The sequence below is a fragment of the Cryptomeria japonica genome, chromosome 4 (genome assembly GCF_030272615.1).
Source record: "Cryptomeria japonica chromosome 4, Sugi_1.0, whole genome shotgun sequence".
NCBI classification, from domain to species: domain Eukaryota; kingdom Viridiplantae; phylum Streptophyta; class Pinopsida; order Cupressales; family Cupressaceae; genus Cryptomeria; species Cryptomeria japonica.
Window position 1 is genome coordinate 581903017 of NC_081408.1, and position 26254 is coordinate 581929270.

Below are 26254 nucleotides of genomic sequence, written 5' to 3' on the forward strand. Positions count from 1 at the left end.
CAAGTTCGCTCCTGTCCCTCAGGAAGGGACCAGAGCGAAATCCTCATAAGGGCTTAGATTTTGAAAGTTGATCGCGTATCAAGTGGCCAAGAAGGATCAAAGGACCTCATTTTACACGATGAAGGTAATGGCAAGTTGTTAAAGGCAAGGACGAGCTCAAAACCTTGAAATTCGCTCCTGTCCCTCTCCAAGGGACCAGAGCGATATTTACTATATTTGCCAATTCATGCAAAATTCATGCCAAGTCAAGGTTTTGCGAGGTCGCACAAGGTCTAAGGCGTCTTAACAAGATGATATACAAGGGTTTTTAACGTCAAATGAATACCAATTTGTACAAAGAAGCTATATCGCTCCTGTCCTTTGGACAAGGACCAAAGCGATTTTTATTAAAACCTTCATCTTCCTTCAAATGCATGTCAAAGCAAGGTTGAACAAGATCAAGGACGTTATTTGGAAGGCAATGAACGGAGAACAAAGATTGAAAGGTGGTGAATTTAGACCAAGACACAAGGATCGCTCCTGTCCCTCTCCAAGGGACCAGGGCGATATTTGTTAAGTCACTTGTTATCCGTTGAAGATCACGTCAAGGCAAAGTTGCCCAAGGTTTAAAAACATCATTTGGAAGGCGATACAAAGGAGGTGAACGTTAAGATGTTACCAATTTAAGCTTGAAATGGAGAAAACACATGGATCGCTCCTGTCCCTCTCCAAGGGACCAGGGCGATGATCCTCCAAACATCAAAACGCCTTGTAGAAGTCAAGTGAAACAAGCATAGAATGAAGAAATAATGTTATTATTCGCCTTTTGATGAAAATTGGAGATTAAAGATGCAAGATCTAAGTGAAAACATCTAGATCGCTCCTGTCCCTCTCCAAGGGACCAGGGCGATAATGGTCATAAAGGGCACTCGTTCACACAAGCAAATCAATCAAGCTCGAAGAACCCAACGAAAATGGCAAATTCAACGTGGAGATGAAGACTTTGAACATCAAAAATGCAAGGATCAAGACAAAGTTAATGGATCGCTCCTGTCCCTCAGTCAGGGACGAGAGCGATGAGGTTTGAATCTTCCCACCTTTTCAATTTTGGCGCTAAACAAACATTTTTGAATTTATTTAAATGCTAGAAAATTCGATAATTTGAAAATTTAATTAAAAAATGGCATTTAAATATTGCGCTTGATCATTAATTAATTATTATTTTGCCTTGTCAAAAAAAATCGAATTTATTAAATTTAAAAACGATGGCATTTAATAATTAATTATTAATTAATTTAAAAAATTAAATGAAGCGCTTGGTTTATGGAGGTCGGCCTTTTATTTTTATTTAAAAATCGTTTTAATTGCCTTATTTTTTTACAAAGTCGGCCTAAGTGAATTGGTGATGTGAGCGCTTATAAAGGGTGGTGAAGATTGTTATTTTCACATTACCATTTTATCCTTCAAGTGCGATTTGAGGAAGACAAAAGGAAGAGTGCGAATTGTGTGTTAGAGTGTGAATTTCATTTTCAAGCAAGGTGGTGCAAATTATTACCCAAAGGGGGTGCGAACTTGAAGTTTCATATTGTGCGAACTTGCCAAGGATATTGGAAGATCACGTCAAAGACTTGAAAGGTGGCGAAGTTGCTAATTTGAAGAGGAGATCACGTTGAAGCCATCTAATATCAATTTTGCCTAGGCGATTTTATTCATTTTGCATTCTAGAGTTAGTTCTCTAGTGAGGTATGGCGATATGGTTTTATTGTTTTTAATTTTAATTTTAGATCGTCATAGCTTAAATTTTGAATTTTGAAATTTTGAATTCCAGCTAGCTCGATCGTTTTTTAGGAAATGATAACTCTAAGACTTATCATAAGGTTTCCTAAAATTTACTCTCTAATCTATGTTATATATTGCAAGATCTAGTTTCTCATTATGAAATGTTGTGTAGGTATGGCGACCCCGAAGGCGGGAGCATCCACCAGTCATTCAGCTCTCATGAAGGAAGATCAAAAGACTGAAGAAGTGGAAACCAAGATCGTGTCGAAGTGGAGCAACATTGGAGATACCAACTTGGGTAACTTTAGCACGAAGAAGTTTCGAGAGGTCCCCTACATTGGCAAGCCATCACCTGTCGCCCGAAGAATAATCGAGAGTGGCATCATTAAGGCGGCCGGCTTTCCTCCAGCTGTTCAGTGTCATGAGTTGATGATCGAGTGTGCTCGTCATTATGATCCTCAGTCCAGAACGATCGTGTCCAATGAGGGAAACACTTTGGCGTATCTTTCAGAGGAAGCTATAAGTGAAGCTTTCCATCTTCCAGAGCACAGAGACATGATATACAAGAGCATAGAAGGAGCCAGGTCAATGTATGAAGATGATCCAGATGCTTGCCTAAGCATCATTAACAAGAACTGGTTACTCAAGAGTCGTCCTCGCCTGAGTAAGGTACCGAACACACCACACAGGATTGATTTCCAGGAGGAGTACAGAGATTTGATTACAATGCTCAACCGAGTCACAGGTGCACCTCAAACTTTTTATTTTGAAAAATGGATGTTCTACTTCATCCAGGTGATAGTTCAGGGTAAAGGAACAATTCATTGGGCTAGAATGATTAGCCATTGCTTGGACGTACAGTTGAGGAGACTCAAGGCTACCAAGTCCTTCCACATGAGTTCATACGTCATCTATGCATTGATCAGGAGCTTTGAGTATGCAGGACTACCTCACAGAGGGGTGATTGGAAGAGGACCCGGCGAGGTCAGAGTTTGTGATTCCTATGTCCACTTGCATCATCCGCCAGGAAGCAACTACAAGTTAGTTAATGATACCTTCACTATGAACATCACAAGGACGTTGCAAGGTGGGATTCACAACAGATTATCTCAGGATGCACAGGAACTAGTAAAGAGGTATGGTGCTTGGTTTATCCAATTTCCGAAGTTTACTTATATCAGAGTTCATGGATGTCCTTTACCTCCATACATGTTGCCGAGATATCCGACAGACAGAATTGTGTTACTTGAAGTAACAAGACAGTTGGCAGCATATGCGAAGGCATTCAGACACAGACATGGGAATGGAGTTCCAATACCTATCATTTTGGGCAATTCAGTTGAGGTATGTCCTAATGCTTTAGCTATGGATGACGCAGAGAAGGAGTTAGCCTTGTATTCTTTTTCAACCTTTGCTTTGAGGGAAAGCTTTGATCCACATGGACATTTAGAGGAGACAGTCGGTAGGAAATTTAAGCATGAGTACCAAATTGAAGATTTTATGATGAATCTCTTAGATGATCTTGAAGTGAAACGAAAAATGCATTCTAGATTGCCTTTGGATTTCATCAGGAAATGCAGGATTTACAGAGTGGCCGACCAAGCACAGGACAGTGGCAAACATATCCAGTCATCCTATGATCGAGAAAGCAAATCAATAAGGTTAGATTGGAATGAGCCCGAGGTCGTGGATTTAGATGCTTTAATGGCTCCAATCTTGTCTTGTACTCGCAGATGGGTTGACGTACAGCATCAGAAGTTGAGAGAGCAAGGCATAGCTATGACTTTCACTTTGGAAGAGAAACCAGCCGAAGGTGGAGCTAGTGTGAGTGAAGGCAATCCTAATCCTAGAAATTCAGGTGAAGGTAACCTTCGATGTGCCAGTGAAGGCAATCTCCATCCAAGAGGCTCGAAGAGGAAAGAGAGACCTGGAAAGAAAGAATCTTCCACGAAGAAACAAGAGGCCAACCGAGATCGTTCATCCGGCACATCTTCTCGACCAGAGAAGAGGACACTTCAAGTGGAAGAATCCATGGAGTCGATGGTACAGAATGATAGGCAAGAAGGAGGACAGGCACCGCAAGGGTCACCAGATGGATCTCTCCAAGATTATGAGCTAGATGAAGATAGAGAAGGCAACGAAATAACATCTCCTCCCAGAGAAGAAGAAGTAGTACATAAGGAAATTCAAGTTCAAGAGACAAGATCAGCTATCCCAGATTGGTTGAAGGAAAGATTAACCAAGGTGATCGTGATAGAAGAAGAAGATAATGCAATTGATTTGGAAAGCCTTGTTGGACGTTCTCACGAAGTAACAGAGAAGAGGAAGGCTACCAAGATGTCCAAGATGATTCGAGATGAGACTGGATTCAGAAAATTGCAGATAGCTACACCGGCAGTGGACAAGTATGAAGGTGAGATCCTAGCAGAGGAATATGATATACAGACTTTTGAGCTAGGACCATCCACAGCTGAGCAGACGTTGGATGATGCCACCAATTCATTTGAGGCATTGAAAGACAAGCTTAGAGAAGAAATGGAAAAGAATAGAAAGCTTGAGAGAGAGGTCGGTGCATGGAGGACATATTTCAGTCATCTCAATGAGCCTTTGGGACGTCAGGATCCAGCTAGATCACCAGTGCAGGCACTTCCACTTCAATCAATTAATGAGGCAGAAAGATTCAGGAATATGGTCCAGCGTACGAGTACTTGGATGGATAAATCTCATACAGTTGCCATAGAGTTTGTAACAAGGATGATGAAGATTATTCATCAAGCTATCCAGGTTCTTGAGATAATCCACAATTTGATGATAACAGTAGCCGCATTCGCTCATACCAAAGATGTTATCATTCCTGTCTTGAAAGTAATTAGACACACATCAAGGAAGGTCTTAGCACAGGAAAAGATCATGGATGGAGGACCTCACAGTTTGCTTCAATGGTCAACCTTACTCCATATGAAGAGTGTTTTCTTTGAGGACATCAGTACTAGATGTAGCCAAGTGGAGGAGGTGATCAATTCGATCCAGGATAGAGTATTTGAGGTACTACGTACCATTCTTGGCAGAAGGATCGAGGTCGAGACAGATGTGGATATGCAGGAATTAGAGGATAGAATCAAGGTCATCTTTTGTAAGGACGCCAATGTTACAGACGAGCAATATGATCAGATGTTTGCCACCATGCTCCTGATTGAAAGAACAAAGGAACTTGAAACTTCATGGGACGTAGCTCTTCTAGATGCATTCGATCAGGTCATTCACTTAGAAGAAAGTATGAAGAATCTTCCCGAGATTCCAATTGCAGAGATCGAAGGAATCGTATCAAGATTCATTGCATATGCTAAAAAAGAGAATTGGAAAGGGAATAAGATTCTAGATGAGAGGTTGTTATAGATGACATGGCATCTTATTTGTCATTGGTTTATGTCTCCTAGGTTTTTGTGCCAAATTTAATATTTGGCTATGCATTTAATATTATTCAGTAAAAAGGAGGCCATTTGTAACAAACCCTAATTAGGGTTTAGGTGTCATGATCTTGACCGTTGATCTACTTTCAATCTGGACCATACAATGTAATTGAGGATGCTATTTATACCCTCATTTTTCATTTCATTAAAAAGAGGAATGTAATAGAGAATAGAGATAGTCAAGAGATTAGAGAGATTAGAGTTTAGAAGCAATTTGTTTTTGTAGCAAGATTGAGTTTGAGGAAAGGAATTCAAGCAATTGTTGTACATGATGACTTTGAAATCAATGAAATATTGAAGTTATGGTGTTTTGTTGCAATTTTCTTGGTTATCTTCATGGTTGTTCAATTTACTTAAATCATGCTCAATCAAAGTAGTGTGTTAATTTGAAGGACAAAGTGTGGGACTTGATCTTTGGTAGGATTCGTAATCCAAACCACTAGCTTCTTGCTGATTGTAGGAACGCCTTGTGTGGTCGACTGGAGAATACCTGAATCATTTAAACTTCAATCATTATTGTATCCTGGATATGTACCTTCGTGGTAGTGTCTTTGATCTTTGATGCGTTGAAAATCATTTTGTTACCTTAGAAGATCGCATCAATTTCAATTGAGTCGTTATTTTATGGCGAAATTGAAGTTGGTAGAATCTTGCCAAGTCTTGTCCACATGAAGTCATTCTTAGGGTTAGACTAGATTAGACTTCTTGCAAAACCCTATCCTTTTGTTATTTTTTGAAAAGCTTCTTAGTTTAGTAAAATTTCAGGCTTTCGGAGCGTAAGACCCCTTGAGGATACAGCAAATCACATCATACCACTGGTGCTTGTCCACACGTAGAGACCCTACTAACCAGAACATTGGAGTCATCCTAACTGATCCTTCATGCGAATCTTCAGCAGTTAGAGACTTTATTCAAGAGAGGATAAGATGCCTTTGGGTATTTTATTCTGTGTATGATCGTGTACAAAACACACGTCAACAGGTCCTAAGGACCATTTGTGATCAATTCCAATCATTTGTAATCACTTCAAATCAATTTGTAAGGCCATTGGTGCCATTTGAGTCATGTAAGCCTATAAGGCTCTAGTTGGGTCAAAGTTGGTCAAACTTACTCAAATGTATCCACATGAGTGGAAATGGTGTAATAAGTGTTCTAGGGTCTATTTGAATGTGTTTTGAAGGAATTTGTGAAGTTTTGGGCTCATAAGTTGAGTAGATCAAAAAAACTGTCAAAAAAGATGGAAAAGTTGCATAAGCAACTTTTACATCTTTTAATGAAAGTTGTTTTCCAACGGTTACCCCTTTTCAAAAATCAGTTGGGGGTTGTTGTTTTGGGTCTTGAGGAGTTTAAATACCCCCATTTTGGTTGAGGTGGGTTTGTTGGCATTGTATGTGGTGATTGGAGGAAGAAATCAATAAAATTTGAAGGTTTTCTCTGCAATTTTCCTGAAATTTTGCTGCTATTTTGGTCCTAACTTTTCTGTCCGGATAGATTAGAATGTAAGGTTGGAATTTTTGAAAAGCTATATGAACTAACTTTCATTCAAGACCTATTTTGTGAGATTTGGTTGAGTTTTGTGCATTTGGTGAACATTTTTCTAAAATCTGTCCTAAAACCCTACTTCCAAGGGTTTGATCAAAGAAATGTAAAAATTTCTCCATTCCACTGAGGGATATTCATGAAACTTGGTGGAATGGTATGTATAGGTCTTGTACAGGTGGATTTTTCTTCATTTTCGCAGGGACCAAGGTTGGATGCATCTTTGGAGCAATGGTTGCCTAGCATCATCATGTGTTAGGCCAAGTAAGCATGAAAGTGAGGATTGAAGTAGGCTTTAGACAAATAGGAATGTTTGGGGACTTAAAATTGGTGGAATTGATGGTTTGGACGCAGAATACAAGTGTTGGAACCATTGTCTTTGTGTTTGTGTAAGTTTTTGGGGTATCTTCTTTGTTAAAGTGACCTAATTAGGCCTATTTGGGACTAGGACCAGTCCATTTTTAAGGCATACCTTCCAAATAAACCCTATCCCCTTTTGACATATGTTGTATAAAGCCAAAATGGGTATCTAATTATCTAAATCAAGTTTCCTTTCTGTGGGATCGATTCTTATTTGAAAGTTATGGCCAAAATACACGTGTTGCTGCTCTAATTAGGCCTTAGGACAAAATTACCAGTCAATAATTGAGCCCTATGTTCGAAAGAAACCAATAGGGATTTTGACATATATTGTGTAACTCAAAATGGTAACTGAAAAGGTTTACTTTTTGTGTATGTGATCAGTGGTTTGTGAGTTATTGCCAAAAAACTCTCTGAGTAGGGCTAGTAGGGTGTATGAGCCAATACAAGCTAACCCTCATAAGGAAGTATCTTGGGGTCACAACTTTGCATTTGGGACTTGTTCTTGACATATTTAGCCATTATATATTCCTGCCCCTAAGTTCCTCAAGAATTTTGGGAGGTTGTGTCAAATTTGGGGTTAACCGGCTAAGGGTTGAGATGCCTAGTGGGTGGACAAATGACTTGAGTCAAGTGACATGTCTTGTGTCTTGTAACCTGCCCTTATTTGTTGATTTGGTGACTTCCTAATTGCCCCTGGTCCTCTACATCATACAAAAAAACATAATTGAATTTGGTCAAACAATCTTAAACTAGCCTGATATCCTAGGACCCAAATTATCATTCATTTGCATAGGGATTAATTTCCCAACAATTAGATCATCTAAAAGTTTATGCTGAGGATGTTTAAAATTTTAAATTGCCATTTTAGAGTCTAGTAGCTCAAAAGTCTAGACAACGGATACTTGAGAGCAAGTTCCTTCTCTAAATATTGGATGATAGTATGATGTTCAAATTTTGAGCTATTATGAACATTCTGCATTAAAATATTTCTTTCATTAAAATTTCATATAATGTTTCAGGAATTATATAATTCGACATGTTAAATAGCTTTGAATCATTCTAAAACTTTTTGTAATAATGAACTTTGGAAAACCTTTTGCCTTCAAAATTACCAAATTTTTTGAACCCTATGGACCACATCAAATTATACTAGCCCTTTGGCATGATTGATGATTAAGCTATTGGTCCTACCTTGAGCTTCAATACAATGTAGACTCAGTTTTGATCTAGGACCTTGGTCTTTAGCTTCAATCTCCATTGATTTTATTGAGGAGCCTTCCTTTGATATGATTATTTGTTTTTGTATCGTATAGGTTATTTATTCCATTTTATTTCGGGCTTTTATCCATTTTTATAAAAACAATTTACTCAAAGACTTCAATGTTTCAATTTTGATTACTTTTTCAACTTGAGGAGCTCTTTATAAAACATGGAGCGAATTTCATGTTTGGAAAGATGCTAGGTTACCGGGTTCGCCTCTGGGCCCCCCTAGTACGGGTCCGGGTTCGACTGGGTCCGTGGTACGGGTCCGGTTCGACCAGGGTTCGAAAAACCCAGAGTGGGTTCGACCCTGGTCGAACCCAGTCGAACCCAGGCGGCTAGGCGGCCCGTAAAGTCAAAAAACAATGCAAATTTATTTTTTTTTTCAATTCCGCCTTGTAAAAAGTGAAAGTTATAACCTAAAAAAGTAGAAAATTAGACGTCTTAAAAAAGCAGAAAATTGATGCACGCCATGGAGTTCCGTGTGGGTTTGAAGGTTGTGATTTGGTGTTGGCAGCGGGGGCGCTGCCCCTCGACCCCGCTGGGGGCGCTGCCCCCAGACCCCTGTTGGGGGCGTTGCCCCAAACCCCCATTAGAGAATCCATTTAATGATCAAACTTTAAATTGTTGAAAGTTGAAACAATGATACTTGAATATTTTATCATTTTGATATTAAACTTGATGTATATGATGTTGTTATGGTATGATCATGATGCTATGATTACAAGTTTATGTTGGTTTTGTTGTTTATATGATGCTATGTGACATGCTAATCTTAATTCATGCTTATAGGTTGCATATATATATAATTTACATGTTTTTGTACTAACGAACCCAAACGAACCCAAACCCCTTTTCAAAATTTTGCCGTACTGGCGTACCGGGTTCTTCGAACCCGAACTGGTGCCCGAACCCGAACCGGTAACTTAGGAAAGATGAGCAAACCTAGCAAGAAGAGCGATTGAAAGAAAATCTCAAATGCACACTATTTTGAATAAATTTCTAAACTTCATGAGTTGCTGCTTTAGAGCGAACTTCATGAGTTCACCTTTAGGCGCGAAATTCCTACTTTGGGAGTTGATGCTTTAGAGAAAACTTCACAAGTTCACCTTTAGGAGCGAAATTCCTACTTCATGTTGGAGTGTTTTGGAGCGAACTTCATGATCTTATAAGTTGGAGTGATTTGCATCTTCAAGCTTTCACAAGTGAAGTTGGGTATAAATAAATGAAACGGATTAGAGAACATGAACTTCATGGATTGCAAGTTACAAGCGAACTTCAGGTTCAAGAGATTAGGAGCGAAGTTCACAACTTCATGCCTTTGTGCTTTGGAGCGAATCTTCTACTTCATGAGTTGCTGTTTTGGAACGAACTTCATGAGTTCACCTTTAGGAGTGAAATTCCCTACTTCAGTAGTTGCAAGCCTCAAGCGAAATTCCTACTTCATGCTAAGACACATTGGAGCGAAATTCCTACTTCGGGAGTTGATGGTTTGGAGCGAAGTTCACAACTTCATGACTTTGCCTTTAGGAGCGAACTTCATGACTTCATCTATTGGAGCAAAGTTGAACTTCAGGTTTGAAGCTTTTGGAGCGAACTTCATGTTCAAGGTGTTTCGAGCAAAATTCACATATAAAACAACTTCATGACTTCATGCATTAGAGCGAACTTCAAGTTTGGAGTGTTTTGGAGTGAATTTTGCAACTTCATGAGTTGCCGTTTTGGAGCGAACTTCATAAGTTCAAGGTTTGGAGCGAATTTTCTACAAGGGTAAACTTCATGACTTAGCAAATTGAAGTGAAATTATTTACTTTGTTTGAGCAAATTGGAGCGAACCACTAACAATGAACTTAATGAGTTCAAGAAGGAGAGTGAATTGTAATTTCATGCTCAAGCCCAAATAAGCGAATATCAACTTCATGAATCAAGCTTCATGAGCGAATTTTAACTTCATGTTTGAGACAAGCGAGCTTCATTTAAGGCAGCTTCAATGGAAAATTCCAACTTTACAAACAAAGGGATACGAATGAACTTCAAGAATTAAGACATGAGCAAACTTCAAGAATCAACTTAGATGAGTGAACTTCACAATTTGAAAGATGAGTGAATTCCACAAATTGAGCCTCGAGCAAAATTCAAGTGAGTGAACTCCACTTCATGTGTTCATAGTCAAAGGCGAAGGTGCAAGATATGATTACTACCTTTGAAGTTTGCAAAGAATCATTTTAAGTTGAAAGGATGAAAGATGAGAATTCAAAGATCACTTTATGAGAAGCAAGGCGAACTTCATGAGTGGAGACTTGGGAGTAGACTTCGAGAGCTCCTCTTCACGAGCAAAAAGCAACTTCAAGTGTTGCTTCATGATGGCGAATCCTCTTTATATGCTTTAATCAACCTATATTAACTATGTGTAATACTTGCTTGTTTGTTTTGCAGGACACGAAGAGAGTCACAAGAGGAGTTTGGAGTTTCAAAGGAGAAAGATAGCAGTGACATCAGAAGTACATCAATACTTCAAAACTAAGATCTACACCTCGCACATCTATGATTGAAGCCTACATCGAGCACGATTTAAGAAGCAGATAGTTTCATAAGAGTTAATCAAAAGTTTGCTTATCATCATCATCATCACATTGAGCAACTGAATAATGTTGAGTATCAAGAGATATCTCTCAACATCCCTTCATGATGATGAATCAAATCAAGACTATGAAGTGCAAGATAAAGGCGGAATCCTAGTCATCGTCCCAATCACTACTTCCACCAATCAAGGAAGTTCCACCTTAGCATGTCTTGATTCAATGAACCCGATTGACCAATGATGGCACAAACTCCAAGGCACCTACCCCTGATATCTATTGGTCTACACTCATGGAATGTAATTTTCTCATTGGCTAACGAGAGTTTGTTGTAACAAACCCTAATTAGGGTTTTCATTGTAAAATCTTGGTCATTGATGGAGATTCAATCCTGACCATTCATTGTAAATGAGCTCTCTATAAAAGCTCAGATTCTTCATTTGTAAAGGCTAATAGCTAGTAGTGAATAGAGTAGTAAAGAGTGAATAGAATAGCAATTAGAATAGCAATTAGATGAGATTAGGAGAGGGAAGAATTGTTGGTATGACTTGTAAATGAGATACTCTTTTCATTGAAGTTATGGTGAAATTTGTTATTTCAACAAGCCTCATGGTTCTTGTTGGTGTCTGTTTTATCATCTACCAAACATTAGAATAGGATGCCCGAAGGCATTCTATCCTCTCTTGAAAAATCACTACTAATTCCAAGGTCTATATGTGCGAACAAGCGACTTTAGTGGAATAGCTTCTTGGGTAGTGTATGCTGAAAATCTCAAGGGGGACTTACGTTTAACAACTGTCTTGAACTGCTGGGCTTAGATGGATTTAGCAATTTTAGACTCTTCTTTTTTGGGGGGGATTTTCCGGGATTTATACTTTCAAAAGAAAAGGAAAAAGAGATAGGGTTAAGAAGGTTAATCTAATCCTATGAACTCTGGAGATGGTATCAATTGGATGCTCTCGAGAAACCAAACCTTGCTTCGCCACACTAGGGACAACTACACAAAGTCGGTGCAATCTTCGATGGATTGTGCTTATGATTAAGATGTTGGGATGCACAGAGGACGAGCTCAGACTAACTTTGCACAGTAAAATGGAAATCATCCATTTACCAAAAGTATGAGCGGAGATACACCATCAGTTGACACTTATCAAATCCTTCATTCAAATTAACAACAATGAAAGCAAATCTAAATTAATTTTAACTAAGTGTCGAGGAAATTGAAACCATGCAAATCATTCAAACAATAGGGTTTACAAAGCAGCGCACATGCAATATATTATCTGGAAATGACCTTACGCAATAATACATCAAAAACCTCACACTCTTCAAATGAGAGGAGGCAACCTTATATATATTTTCAAAAATAAATAAACGGTCAAGATCGAACAGTGATCAAGGGCCAAGATTGAAAGCAATAAACCCTAATTAGGGTTTCCCAAAATACTATTAGCTTAAATGAATGAAAGAGTGACACGTGGCGCAGCTGCTAATCTCACTGAGGTGAGTGTCCACTTTCTTCTTTCAGAGATTCAACGTATCTGGGCACAATGAGCTTGACCTCCTCCATGGTGACACTTGGCAAACCGCCAATCTGGAAGTCGATGATGTCCACATCATCAGTACATGTGGCAAGAATGCCTTCCCACTCAACTGCCTGGGCAAGAAAACTTTCATCGATGAAGAGAAATTTTGCGATCTTTGAAAGATCGCCCTTGTCAATCATCCCTGAATCCTTGAAAAAGCTTGACTGAATCCTGGCTCTCAGGTTCTCTACCTGCAAGTGTTTCCCTTATACTCTCTTTCTTCCAAATCTCAGATGCTACATGAAACACTTTGCTCAAAATCTCCCTGACAATCTCCTCCGTTTCAAAGCACTTGGTCTCGGATTTCTTCAAAACCTCAATCCAGGTAACCAAGGTGTAATACCAGGTGCTAAAGTCGTATCTATCTCCGGTCTGTAAGATACCTGCATCTACCAGACTTCTCTTGGACAATCCTCGGATAACCTTCAGATGTGGGAGTATTTCATTCTGAATTTCATCCACATCCTCCCAATTGGTAGCTAGATCCTGGATACGATTGATCAGTGAAAACGCTCACTCGTGTGCCAATACCAAACTCTCTACCAGTGTATCAGTGCAGGCCGAAGCATCTGAAATCCACTCCTTGGCCTGTGTGAATGTACCCTTCATATCCTCATAATCCTTCATCGACTCCTACTAAAGAGGCTATGGAGGGGTAACTAGGATCTCATGGTTAAGTGGCCTGGTGAGATGGAGAACGTACTTCCTCCACTACTGGTTCTCTTCTTCAACCTTCTTCCTCTTTTCTTTTTCATGGGCTAGGCTTGTCTTCAGAGCGTTGCAAGATTCATCAAAATAATGGACCTCTTGGTCCTAGGTGGGCTTACCCAGCTCTATGGTGGTAATCTTGTGATAATCTGCGGTGACATTATCCCTAGTCTTTCCTTCTTTGGGCACTACTATCTGGACTGTCCTGAACCCTGCGATGTCTCTCTGAATTAGGGAAAACTTTCTGGCGGGCTTGGGTGGTTTAGTTATAGTGGGCTCATTCACCTTCTCTAGAAAAGTTGCAGTGACCTCTTCGGAACAGGCCTCCTTGGGGACCTTGGCCTTTATTCTTCCCCTCAGCCAATCCGGAATGGTTGATTGCTCTATAGTATTCCGGTCAAACTCGTCATCTGCCTCTCCTGGGTTTGCTGGTATGCCATCCAAGAAGACTATAGGTGCTTCAGCTTTCTCTTTATCTGGACTTTGGACGACCTCTTCCACTACTTTCCTAACCGGATGAGAAGGCACTCTTACTTCATCATCAATCATGCAAATATTCATCTCTTGATTCCCAATTGCATTCTGATCGGGCACAATGGAAGCAACACTCAGGATGCAGTGGCCTTCGTTGGACTCCCTTCTTTCACCTACAACCCTTTTCCCTGTGACCTTTGTGGAGCTTCCAACCAACTCCTTCCTCTTTCGAGACCCAACACTTTCTGGATTTCGAGCATCACCGGCAGAGATACAAGGATTGATGGATAGAGTATCATCTACTCCCATCAATTTGTAGGTCAAAGTCACACCTTTGGCCTTTAACTGCTTTGTCTTTTCAAATGTCCACCACCTCGAATACTCAACCACCAACCTCATGAGGTCTGCTAGATCTGACTTCTCTCCCTCTATCCAATCTATTAAAACTAGGGGTTCATTTTTCATCTTTTCAAAGCCTGGCTATTGATGTTCTAGGCTTTCCTCCACTTGATCGGCAACTCTAAATACTTTTGTTGCTCACACCATGCTCAAAGGAATTCTTGACCGAAATCTCTTCCTGATCTTGAAGCTATCTGCTGCATTAGCCCAGTAATCTTCTAGGTCTGGTCTATGCTCAAACGTTGTTCCTTCGACCTTCTTTATCCTATGGAATGGATCGAAATTCCTTCTTGCCTTGTATTGATAGAAGGGATACCAGGCTAGCTCCTTCTCAGCGGTTGCAGCAGCTTGTGATGATGGACATGTTTCCAACCCATTGCCAATTGTAAGCGAGGATGTTCCTGCCTTCTTCTGCTTATCCCTTTGAATCACTATATACTCCTCCAATTGTCTTACAACCTCGAGTAACACCACTCGGTTGGTAGGGTAAGCTAGAAGCTTGTATGGAGGTCCGGAGAATCCCTGGATTCGGAGGTAAGTGAACTTTGGATATTGGATGTACCAATACCCGAACCAACTAATGAAGTCTATAGACTCCTGAGAGAGTCTCTGGTGCAGCCCGCCTTGCCGTGTCCAAGTGATGTGCATAAGGAAAGTATCATTGACTCTTTTGAAATGGAATTTCTCTTCCATGTGGAGCTGGGGATAGCAATCATACATTGGAAACTGGTTCTCCTTGTTCCCTACTTCTCCTCTACAAGTGAGACCTCTATATCTGTAGGTCCTGGCCAAGGAATAAAACAGGTAAGAACTCATGAAGAAAGTCCTACTTGTCTCCAGGTTCCTCAACTGGCTATCTAGGGTGTCGCTGATCATCCTAGCCCAGTCTATCATTTTTACTCCATTGATTATTTCATTAATGAAATAATACATCCATGGTTCGAATGGAGCTCCCTGAGGGTTTCCCATTATTCTATTGAGCAGGACAATCATGTCCCCAATGTCTTCCTTGAAGTATGCTCGTACTAGGCTCTTCCTCTGAAAATTGGAGGCGCCCACCCTTGGCTTGTCTAGCCAAGAATGGTTAACTATGGCATCATATTCCTCTAGGTGGTCTTGATACAGACTGTCAGCTTCGTCCTTTGTCATATACACTGTGCTGTGATACTCTGGGATCCTTAAGGCCTCTCTGATGGCCTCATCACTGATGTTCGCTAGCACTCTTCCATCAGGTGCAACAATGTCCTTACTGATAGGGTTGTAGTGTTTGGCACATTCGACTACTAGCTCATTGCATTGCATGGTGGGGAGGAAGCCAGCAGCATGCACGATGCCACTCTTCATCATCTTTCGCGCAATGGTGGTAGGCACAAGGTTGTCCAAACCAAACATTCTCTTCTTAAATTCCCTCAAATTGATGTGTCTGAGGTTGGTGTCGCCGACGTTCTTCCATTTTGAAGTCATCCTCAACTCCAAAGGAGCATCTTTATCCACTTGAAATTTCATAAAGTCCAGGACCTGCAGATAAACAATGAAATTTTCAGTTTAGAAGATAATTTGCAAAATTTCGAAAAATAATAGGGCTGCGAAATGGCTAAGTGTTGGAAAATTTTCATTTTTATTCCCATACTTAGCCAAAAAAAATTGAATTTTCACCTCAAAAACCCTCAATCTTAAGGCTGGTTGTGGTTACCACCAAGTGTCAAAACTTTCAAAAAATTTCATACTTAGCCAAAAAAAAAATTAATGATTTTCTTTCTCCAAAATTTTCAAAAAAAATCATTTATTAATTTCTGGAAAATAATCAGAAAAAATCCATTAATCTGCATCATGAATTTAGTTTCACCTTCGAATGGGTAGAAGTAGAGCTAGAATTCTCTCAAAAACACTCAAAAAATTCAGACAAGGTTAAATAATTCTTCCTCATACTAGTTGTCTTTCTCAAAAATCTGTGAAACTTTTACCAAACAAAGTTATCCAACTTCCAGCAAAATCAAAAATTTTCTCCAGATGATCTTCAAACTGAAATACTTTACTAAGCTCTCCTTAGTAACTTCGAACTTCTTGGTGTAGAAATGAAGTTTATAATGAAGTATTTGTAAACAAGGTTAAATCCTTAAGTAGAAACCCTTAAAATCTTCCAACTCATACTTCCTAATTTTAACTTCATGTTTCCAAGTTTTTAAAAAAAACTTTCCATTTTGATTTAAGTTCAAAAAATATCCAATAATCCTCCAATATTCTCTTTCAAAAAAACTTTCTATCTTGGTCTTCAAGTTCGAAATCTTTGTGGATCTTGATGACATCGCTCAACTTGTTGACTTTGTTTGACCCTTCATGTGTAGGCGGACTTTGATTAACTCTCATCACCTTCAAATTTTGGCGGAATTTTGGAGACTCACCCTCATGTCTTTGGGTAGGGCGGAGTTTTATCTTCCTCCTTCATGGGCGGACTTTGATGTTTGCTCCTCAAGGTGGAGTTTGAAGGCATCTCCTTCATGGGCGGACTTTGATAACTCTTCCTTCACATTGTATCTACTTCCTTGGGCGGAGTTTTGAAGGGTCCCTTCAACATGGAGAGCGGACTTTGAGCAAAGCTCAATCAAGGCGGAGTTTTAGCTAAGGCATAGGGCGGACTTTAGAACACATCCCCTAGGGCGGACTTCTAAGATACCTCTTCAAGCATAGCGGACCTTGGCGGAGTTTGGAGGTGGCACCAAGGGTATGGCGGAGTTTGGACTTGGCTTCTATCTACCTTGAGCGAACTTCCAAGGCTTCTCCTCAGCATTTGAAGACCTTGGGCAGAGTTTTGAAGGTCTTCCATATGGCTATAGCGGAGTTTTGAAGACCACTCCCAAGGCTTCTCCAAGACAATGGCGGACTTTGGAGCGTTGGCCATTATGGCAGACTTTGGTGACTTCTCCACCAAGGCGGAGTTTTGGACTGTCTCCCCATGGCAGACTTTGGAGGGCTCTCTTGGTGACCTTCTATCCTAGGGCGGAGTTTAGAGGGTCTTCCTTCATGGCGGACTTTGGAGAGTTGGCCTTCAGCATGGTAGGATAGGGCGGAGTTTCAAACCTTTCCCAAGGCATGGCCAAGGTATGGCGGACTTTGAAGGTGTTCCCACATGACCTCCCACACACACATGGCGGAGCTTAGGTGCCTCACACACATGGCATCATTTATACAAGGCTCAAGGCGGACTTTGGAGGGTCTTCAACACATGGCAGACTATAGGAGGGTCTTCTCTTCATGGCCTCCCGCATCATGGCGGAGTTTGAACCTGCAACAATACTTTAAAACCCTTGTTAGCCAAACTTAGAAGAATTCTTAGAAAAATTTCAAAAATTCACAGCTTAATCAAATTTAACCGGATTAACTTGAAATTTGAAATCCATGCCTAGGTGGATCATCTGAGGCATCACGCCCCCTAAAATGTAGGGATTTGTCTTTTTAGGTCAAAACTTGGAATTTTTTGAGTCCCAGTCGAAGTTGGTCAGTGGTGCAAGTGCAAAACCTAGGTTCACATCCTGAAAAAAGCAAAAAGCAGTATCCCTAAAAAATAGTTTCTAAAATAGCAATATCGGGGATCGGGCCAAAAATGCCAAAAACAAAACTTCCTAAAAAATAGGAAAAAAGCAAAAAAAGCAAACTTTCTAAAAATAGAAAGTTGTCCAAATTCGTCCAAATCAATTGCGATCTTCATCCTTTGGCCTTTCTAGGCACTCTAGTGGTGTTTGTATTCTGGAATCACATAATTGGCAAAAACCAACTTTCAATCGTCCGGGCCTGAATTGTTCAAAACTGGACAAGGCTTGGTGAAATTGAAGCGGAAGGTCATAGGACACTAACAAAACCCTAGAAAGAAGGAAAAGAGAGGGTCCCCATTTGCGATGGGGCGATGTGTGAAAAAGGTCACAACAGTTCTACTTCTCAATTTATTTTCATGTTGATTAGATTGAATGGAAGAAGTTGTTGAGTGTATTCATGTGGAATCCGCCTAGTCCATACCACTAGCCACTTGCTGCTTGTAAGTGCGCCTTGTGTGGTCAACTGGAATGTTATGAGCTTAACTTCAAATTGTTCTACACTCATTGCTTATGAATTAACTTGAATGGTGATCAATGTTTGATGGTATTGATTCGAACATCTTAAAAACGTCCTTAGAAGATTGCACTGAGCTTGTGTCAAATTGTTCATTTTGATGGTGAGACCTTGTTTAGTAGGATTCCATCTAGTCATTCACCCATCTTCCTACATTCTTAGGACTAGAATAGACTCTCTCAAACCCTACCTCTTTTGCTTTTTTTTATCTTCCAATTGAGTAGATAGGACCTAAGTTCCAACAAATCAAGCATTCAGGCATTCGAATGTAAGTCTCCTTGTGATTCCAACATAATCACATCAAACCAATGAGCTTATCCACACGTAGTGATCCTACATTCATGAACCTTGGAGTCGTCTCGAATGATCCTTAAGCTAATCTTCAGCATCCGAGAGATTTTATTCAAGAGAGGATAAGATACACAAGGTATTTTATTCTGTGTTCACACGTGCCTAAAAAACACATCAGCAGGTCCCTTGTGATCACTCTAGGGATAAATAGTGGCTCCATGTTGTACTTTGGTTCCATCGACTTCAAGTAGGTGTTTCTTATCCAATAGACTAGTGAATAAATGTATTTATGCAAGACTTAAAAACTCCATCGATCCATTCTTCTACACTCACTAATGTTTTTTTTTTAAATTCATTCTTTTGTGGAAAATTATAGGTTGCAAGAAGTATACAGTACAAAACAGTACATTTAGTTTCCTACATGAGCACATGGGAAACAAAAGAAGACAAAGACTACCTACACAGTTGTATTTTGAGATCATTTACCTGAAATATAAAACTGTGAACAAAATCTCAAAACTCTAAAAATAAGTAGTCTTACAACTTTTAAGGAAGTAGAAAGTCTAGAATTTTTTTAATTTACCTTTTCAATCTTTTCTTTATACTTGTCAGCATCCTCCTCCAAATACTACAAATCCATAAAAAGAAATTGTAAATCTGCTGAATATTAGCATAAAAAATGGCATATGAATTTAACTTGTTAAAGCAGAAACCATACAGTATGGTTTTTTCAAGAATGGAAAATGTATAACACAGATTATAATATTATATGCTTGTGATGGAATTTTTCTTTAAGAGATCAAATTAAAAATTTGATGGGTTCCACGGGAAATTGTATAGAAACGAGCATGTCATCTACATCTAGTACATATGCCTCTTCACATATAGGTGTTGCATGCATAATGTCATTTAATGTGTTACTTTCTCTCATTTTATTTTATATTAATTCAGCACTTCGTAGTTTTTTTGCGACGTTGACTTTAGGGAAAGATAATTGCCCAGTCAGGTGATACAGTTTAAATGAAACACAACCAAAAAAGAACAACACCTTCGAGCACATCTCTTCCAGGAAATAATGTTTATCTTACAACTTCCAGTATAGCAATTTAAGCTTAAGTCCATTTCATCTAAAAGTTTCTGTTTCGCAAAAAACTGGGGAAGGGAGATCCTATTCAGTAAAAGCAATAATCAAACTGCACATGCTATGCATTAGAATAAAGGGCAGTCAATTTACCTGTCCAGTAACAGTATAAAGCCTGTTGTACCAATCACCGAACTTTAAACCAACTGCGGAGAATAGATGGATTTTACTTTGACCAGGTTTTTGGAATGAATATTCCACATAATATATACCTGTAGAAAATGATTTTTGTAACTCATAGGTTAAGCATATAATGAGGATTATTGACAAGTGCTTCAAAGGAAAAAGGATTGCATACATGTAATTAATTAAATTTGCACTAACATTGCAGTCAACCAGGATACAAAATAACAAATGGAAAAATTCACTCAACATTAACGGAGTAACATTTTGTTACAAGAAGAAACAAGCTTTAAATAAGTGCCTAGTGTTTAAAATAAGCCTAACATTTGATTGATGTTTCCAGCCATATTTGATGTTGTTCCAAGTTTTTTGATAACTTTGCTGCTGTTGTAAGTCATATCAGACAGTGGATATACTGTTTGGGATGTTTTTCAGCCTACATCTTGCATCCTAGCATCATCGTACAGTTGTAACCTTGCTGATACTGATACTGATAGTAAGGGTTTAGTTCTGTAAAAAAAATCACATCATTGCTGCTCTATTTCCATATATTGTGGAGTTATCTAGTGTAGCTGCTGATTCTACAAGGGTTTTAAGATATATTTCTGCTATTGGAAGAGTTGAATTGCTATTTTCTTTCATATGTTGTTGATTGCTAGCTCCTAATTGCTATTGTAAGTGAAAATGCTGATATTTTCATGTGCTAGTTTGTAGACCTTTAAAAGTGCTGATCTAAGGTTTATTGCTATTGATGAAAGTGAATAATTTGAAATTTTGAGTTGCCAATTATCATAGTAAGCAGATCTATTATATATGATTGAACATATAAGGGTTTTAGAATTATAGCATCCCATGGATAAGCCAAATTTTCTGCAATAATTGATCATTTTGCATTTGAGGGGATTTTACCAGAGTTCATATCAGCTTGTGGGGTTTGAATCCATTGTTTGGAGTTGAGAATTTTGATTAACAAGGGTTTGCAAATTGAATTATAGTTGATCAATATTGATCTCAATAGGATTTGGCATCTACATTTGACATTGATCAATTATTTTATCTTCCACATGTTTGAAAATTCATCTACTTCCTAAGTTTGTCTAATTGAGCACATAACAGTGGTATTAGAGGTTAGATCTTGCCAACCTACTGTTGTGACGTTTTTACACATCGCCCCATTGTGGTGCAATCACCGGTTAGGAGGGACCTCAAAGAGATCAATCTAGACCGGTCAGCAAGAGTAAACACAACGGAAACACAAGGACATGATGGAGGCAATGCAGAACAGATTGAATTATATCATGAAAACTGATTACAGCCAACCGGTAACAACCGGGTTACAGTAACCAGCTCACAAGCCTGCTAAAACATGCCTCAAATACAGAACAGGTCACAACTGGGACTTCAAATCTTAAGATCTATCTTCTATGCTCTATCTAACTTCTTTGATACATTATAATGCTCTATTACAATGATTTATACGATCCAAGGGGATACGGTCGGCCCAAAAAGGGATCAAAACCCTAAGAACAAGACCTAACATGTAAAACCAACAAGGTCGGCCTCCGACAAAGAAAATCCTCTGAAAAATCCAAAGGACGAAGTGAGAATCAAAGGGAAGGTCGACCACACGCCAAGGAACAATGAAATGAAGGCTCAGGGGCTCCGCAAGCTACGAAAAGGATCCATTAGATCACCAATGCAAATAGGTCCAGGCAACCGGTGACAGAAAACTGTCTCAGAAACCGGTAGCGATAACTTGCCGGAAAATTATCCAAATGCTCCACGGTTTGGGAATAAGGAAGAAGATCAAGTCTTCAAGCAAAAATCCAACGCCACAGGTTCCAGTGAGCCAAATCCGGGAAACACGGAAAAAAATGTTGAACCTGAAAACAGAAAGCAAAACAGAAAGGAAATATTTTTGGTTGATGCAAGATTGCTATGAACCGGGGATGCTCCTGCATCACATTGCAAATGGTGACCCCCACTTTTTTGCTTTCTGGAGTAGTTGTCTTGGTTTAGTCATCTAGCTTGGCAGTAGTTTTAGTGTCTTTAGCCTGTTGCTTGAGAAGGTATACAGTACAGCCTTCAGGTCAGCAAGGATTAGTCAGGAAGTGATAACCAATCAACTATGGTGAAGTGCTTGATAAGGATAGATCAAGGTTTAAGAGATGATGAAAGAGGAAAAGGCCACAAAGTCAACCTTATGAATAAGTCGTTCTACACTTGGTGGAAGCAACGAAGTGATAACCTCGTAGTACAAGTAGGGAGTCCATTCTTCCACTTCCTTCCATCCTTGCTTCCATCCTTCCATCCATCCTTCCTTCCTTCCATCCTTCCATCCTTCCTTCCATCCTTCCTTCCTTCAATCCTTCATCCTCCAAAATCCTCAATCCCTCCTAAGGCATATGCCTCACCTTCCTAAATCCACGACATAGCAAGTTGACTTGAAAATTTGAGAGCAAAGTGTGGTGAAGGAGGAGGATGATGTCTTGAAAGAAATTTAAGTGAAGTCCTCAAGATGAAGGAAAAAGACATTGCATCCCTCTCTCCCTTGGATCCCACGACATGTCTTTGGCAAGCAACCTTCATCACATCCCTTACACCCCTCATCCCATGGCATGTGCTTCATCACATTAATTATCCCATGGCATGTGCAAGCAATCTTCTATGGCACGACAGAAGATGTTCTAAGGGATACACACAATGAGATAATTCACCTCGGATGAAAATACTAGTACTGAAGATGATTTTGGTAGGAAGAAGATAAAAAGGAAAGTAAAAATGGGGCGGGAGTGGGAAATGACAAGGAGTTTTAAGATTGATTTGGTAGAAAAGTACCCATTCATTGAACCAGTCCCAAACAATGATGAACAACCAACAGAATGCAGGTGTAAGATTTGTAGCTGGAAAACTAAAAGAGAGAAGAAGATGCAGCTAAAGCTTGACACCATAGAAAAGCATATTGGTAAGGTTTATGAAAAACAGATCATAGACGGAAAGGAAACACCAGTAGTAAGATGGAAATCAAAGGAAGAATGTCTTCATGTTAAGTATGTCGCAGAATATGAAGAGCATAACCACAAAATGACACTGATTGGTAATAGTGGGAAAACAATCAAGGCTGGGCTTCAACATGCAACGAAAGATGCAAACCTGGCAAAGACTGTTCAAATGAGTGTTATTTTTCATATTCTGTCCAGAGGGCATCCTATGAAAGATTTCCCAGAATATAGTAATTTCTTATCTTTTTTGAATGTTCCTCACTATCCTATGTCATATTGGTCAATAAACGTTGGATGGGAAATGACAAACTGTCTCGCTAAGGTGGAAAAAAAAAATTTATAGGACAGTGTAAAAGAGTCAAAATTCATTTCATTATCCATAGATGAAGTTATTGCGGTAGATAACACTGCTTGGGTCTGTATGCATGTCCATACCGTCAAAGAACATGTCCGCCGACCTCATCTACTACATGTTCATAAAATGAGGGGCAATTCAACAGCAGAAAATTTATATTTAGAAGTTAAGAAAGCTTTGAACGAAATTGCTGATATGGATGACTTGACAATTGCCAAGAAGTTGGTGTGTGTTGGCCCTGATGGAGCTGCAGTAATGCAAGGTCAAAGGACCGGTCTTTGCGCAAGATTACAAACTGGTATTGCACCATACATGCTTGGCATTCACTGCATGGCCCATCGAATGAATTTAGCATATAGAATTGTAAGTAATTTCCCTACGGTGTCAAAAGTTGAAGATCTAGTCCGCGAGCTCCACTCATACTTCTGCGGAAGTCCTAAACGTTTTGCAGAATTTCAGATTTTTGCTGAGGGCGTAACAGCAGGAAACAAGTTTCTCAAGGATGTTGTGACCAGATGGATCTCCTTGCATGGACCAACGGAACGAGTTCTAACAGAATATCAATTCTTGATCAGACTAATGTACGAGCAACGCCTCACAATAGACAAACCTCTCGATCTCTTACATGAGTTTAGTGATATATAGACTCTGTTAACTTTAGCTAGTCTTCTCCCCATGCTGGATTCAATGAACAAACTTGTTAAGAAAGCCCAAGACAAAACTATGTATATCAATGAGTATAGCACTCTACTTAAAATAACATGCATGGCCCTGGATTGTCTATATTCAGATTTGACAGGGCGAAGCCCAAATTTTTTTAGGTGGCAGATAATTACAGATTTGAATTATGCTGAAATTTTTTTACATTTCAACGCAAAAGATGAGTTATGTGCCTTTGTATAAGGATTTCAAATACCAATGCACCAATCTAAGATGGGCAAGCGAGGTAGAGCCCTACCAGTTAAAAAGGAAGACTTTGACAGGATTGTTAAATCTGCTAGTGACAATTTGAAGTCTATTGCCTACCAACTTTCAACTGAGATTCATGAAAGATTCCCTTGAGAAGAAATACTTGAAGCCATGGCTTGGGTGTATCCTCAATTTTGGTGTGACTTTGGAGATAATCCAAATGACGCAAAGCTATTTCATAAAAAACTAGAGGAATTGATATTGACATTTTCAAAAGATGCAGATTGCAATGGACAACCAAAAGAAGGAATTTTAAATTCAGATCATCTTAAAAAACAATGTAAACGCTTTGCATTGTGTATGAAACAGCAGTTGGAAAACTTCGAAAATCCATTTGAACCTGGATCAATCACAAGGCTTTGGAAAAGGATAGATCAAAGTGAGGTATTGCATAATGCAATACCAGAATATTTCAAACTTGCTGATTTATGTCAAACAATGATATTGGGGTCAATGGAAGATGAGAGAATTTTCAGTGCATTAGGGCTTTTGAAATCAAAGAAAGAAACAAATTAGACAAAAATTTGGAAACTTGCTTGAGGTTGTTTGTAACTCAGTATAATGTTAGAGATTTTCCATATGATAGGGCACTGGCAATCTGGAATTCCATATGTTAAAGACGAGCGTCGTGCAACACTTTAAAAGCTGGTGGTGATACTGCTAGTGAGGAGACAAATGATGGATCTCAGACTTAGAGTCAGCATGAAGACGAAGAAATTTTTGAATACCCAACTCAGAATGAAGATGAACCTCTTAGTACTAGTCAGGTTCAAGATCTTTAGTCCATTTGGGATATAGAAGCCTCAGGTTGAGTCACTGAAGTGAATTAGCAGTCAGTTTATAGGTATTTATACGACAGTTCTTGAGTCATATTAAACTTTGCAATACTATAGTTGTCATTGATGATTTTTGATATTGTATTCCTTGAATTTGTCAATCAGAACGGATACTTATTTCATATTTTTAATTGTGAATTTGAATTATTAGTAAACAATTAGAATTTAGTTTCTGAATTATTAGTAAACAATTGAATTATTAGTAAATTGGTTCCACATTATGTTAAACATGAAATGCAACAATTTGTGTCACAAGATCCATAAAATTATTTATATTGCATAACTGTTAGAACCTTTCTGTTGTACTACATTAAATGCTTAACATGATGTTAGAACAACATTTTTTCCATTTTTCCAAAATGCCAACTCCTATTAGGACTGCAAAAATTTTGGCTAAGTCATGTCGAGCTTCAATTCATGTCGTGGGTTTATCCTCTGGTTTTATGGAAGTATCTTTTCACGATTACTGGTCATGTTCATGGCGATTAGGGTTTTGTGTTTGTTTTTTGCCTTAGTTGGCTGGTAAACCGAAGTTGTCGTGCGTTGAAAATCTAAGTTGTCCTCTCTTTATTTGTCCATGTCAATGTCAAGTGTAGTCAAACGGTTGGTCAGACATGTTTAATGTTTCATCTCTAACTCGCAGATCAATTTCATGTTTAACAATTTAAGTGGTGAGTTAGCGAGTGTTGGTTTGGGTTTAAATCGCGAGGTCTCTAGCTTTTTGGGTGTTAGCATTTTATGTTAGCGAGCTGAAGATTGTTAATGAAATTGTTTTGGTCGCGAGGTCTCAAGTTGGTCTAATGTCATGCATTATAGCCGCAAGAGTTAGCAAGTAAGTCATTTCATACAGTTGTCGTCGGCTCTCATGTTTGTTTAATGCTAGCATCTTTAGGTCGCGAGCTAGCGACTTGACAGTTTGTGGTTAAGTTTTATGGTTAATGCCAGCTCGCAAGGTTAAATGTCTTCAGACGTGATTAAACCGCGAGATAGCGAGTGAAGTGATAGTGGCAAAAAATTTGCCTTGTTGCCAACTCGCGAGGTCAAGAATTGCTAAGTGTTGTCAAATCGAGAAATGGATATGTTGTACCACTGCCACGTGTCTCATCTTTTTTTAATGGACATGCTATGCCACTGCTCACGCCTGTTTATGAAGGTAACATAAAACATCGGAGAGTGAGCAACTATCGATTTTTGTTGGTACTCGCTAGGTCGTTGCGGTTAAGAGATAAATAGTTTGAGATTTTATGGTTATCGCTAGCTCGCAGGTCCTTTGTCATCAACTTAGTTTAAGTCACGA

The 26254-nt window shown here is 39.2% G+C and overlaps 1 protein-coding gene across 9 annotated transcripts in view; it reads right to left on the bottom strand.

The window, feature by feature from the left end:
- Nucleotides 1-26254, bottom strand: part of LOC131070973 (psbP domain-containing protein 3, chloroplastic) — a 167998-nt gene that overhangs the window by 53886 nt on the left and 87858 nt on the right. For all 9 annotated transcript variants that reach the window (XR_009112455.1, XR_009112454.2, XR_009112453.2 and 6 more), the window contains exons 8-9: nucleotides 19766-19884; nucleotides 19115-19159 (exon numbers count right to left, since the gene is read on the bottom strand). Coding sequence is in view for 5 of the 9 variants with exons in the window: in XM_058006685.1 (XP_057862668.1) it covers nucleotides 19115-19159; nucleotides 19766-19884 (164 nt within the window). In the remaining 4 variants the exon portion in view is untranslated. The remainder of the gene's footprint in view (nucleotides 1-19114; nucleotides 19160-19765; nucleotides 19885-26254) is intronic.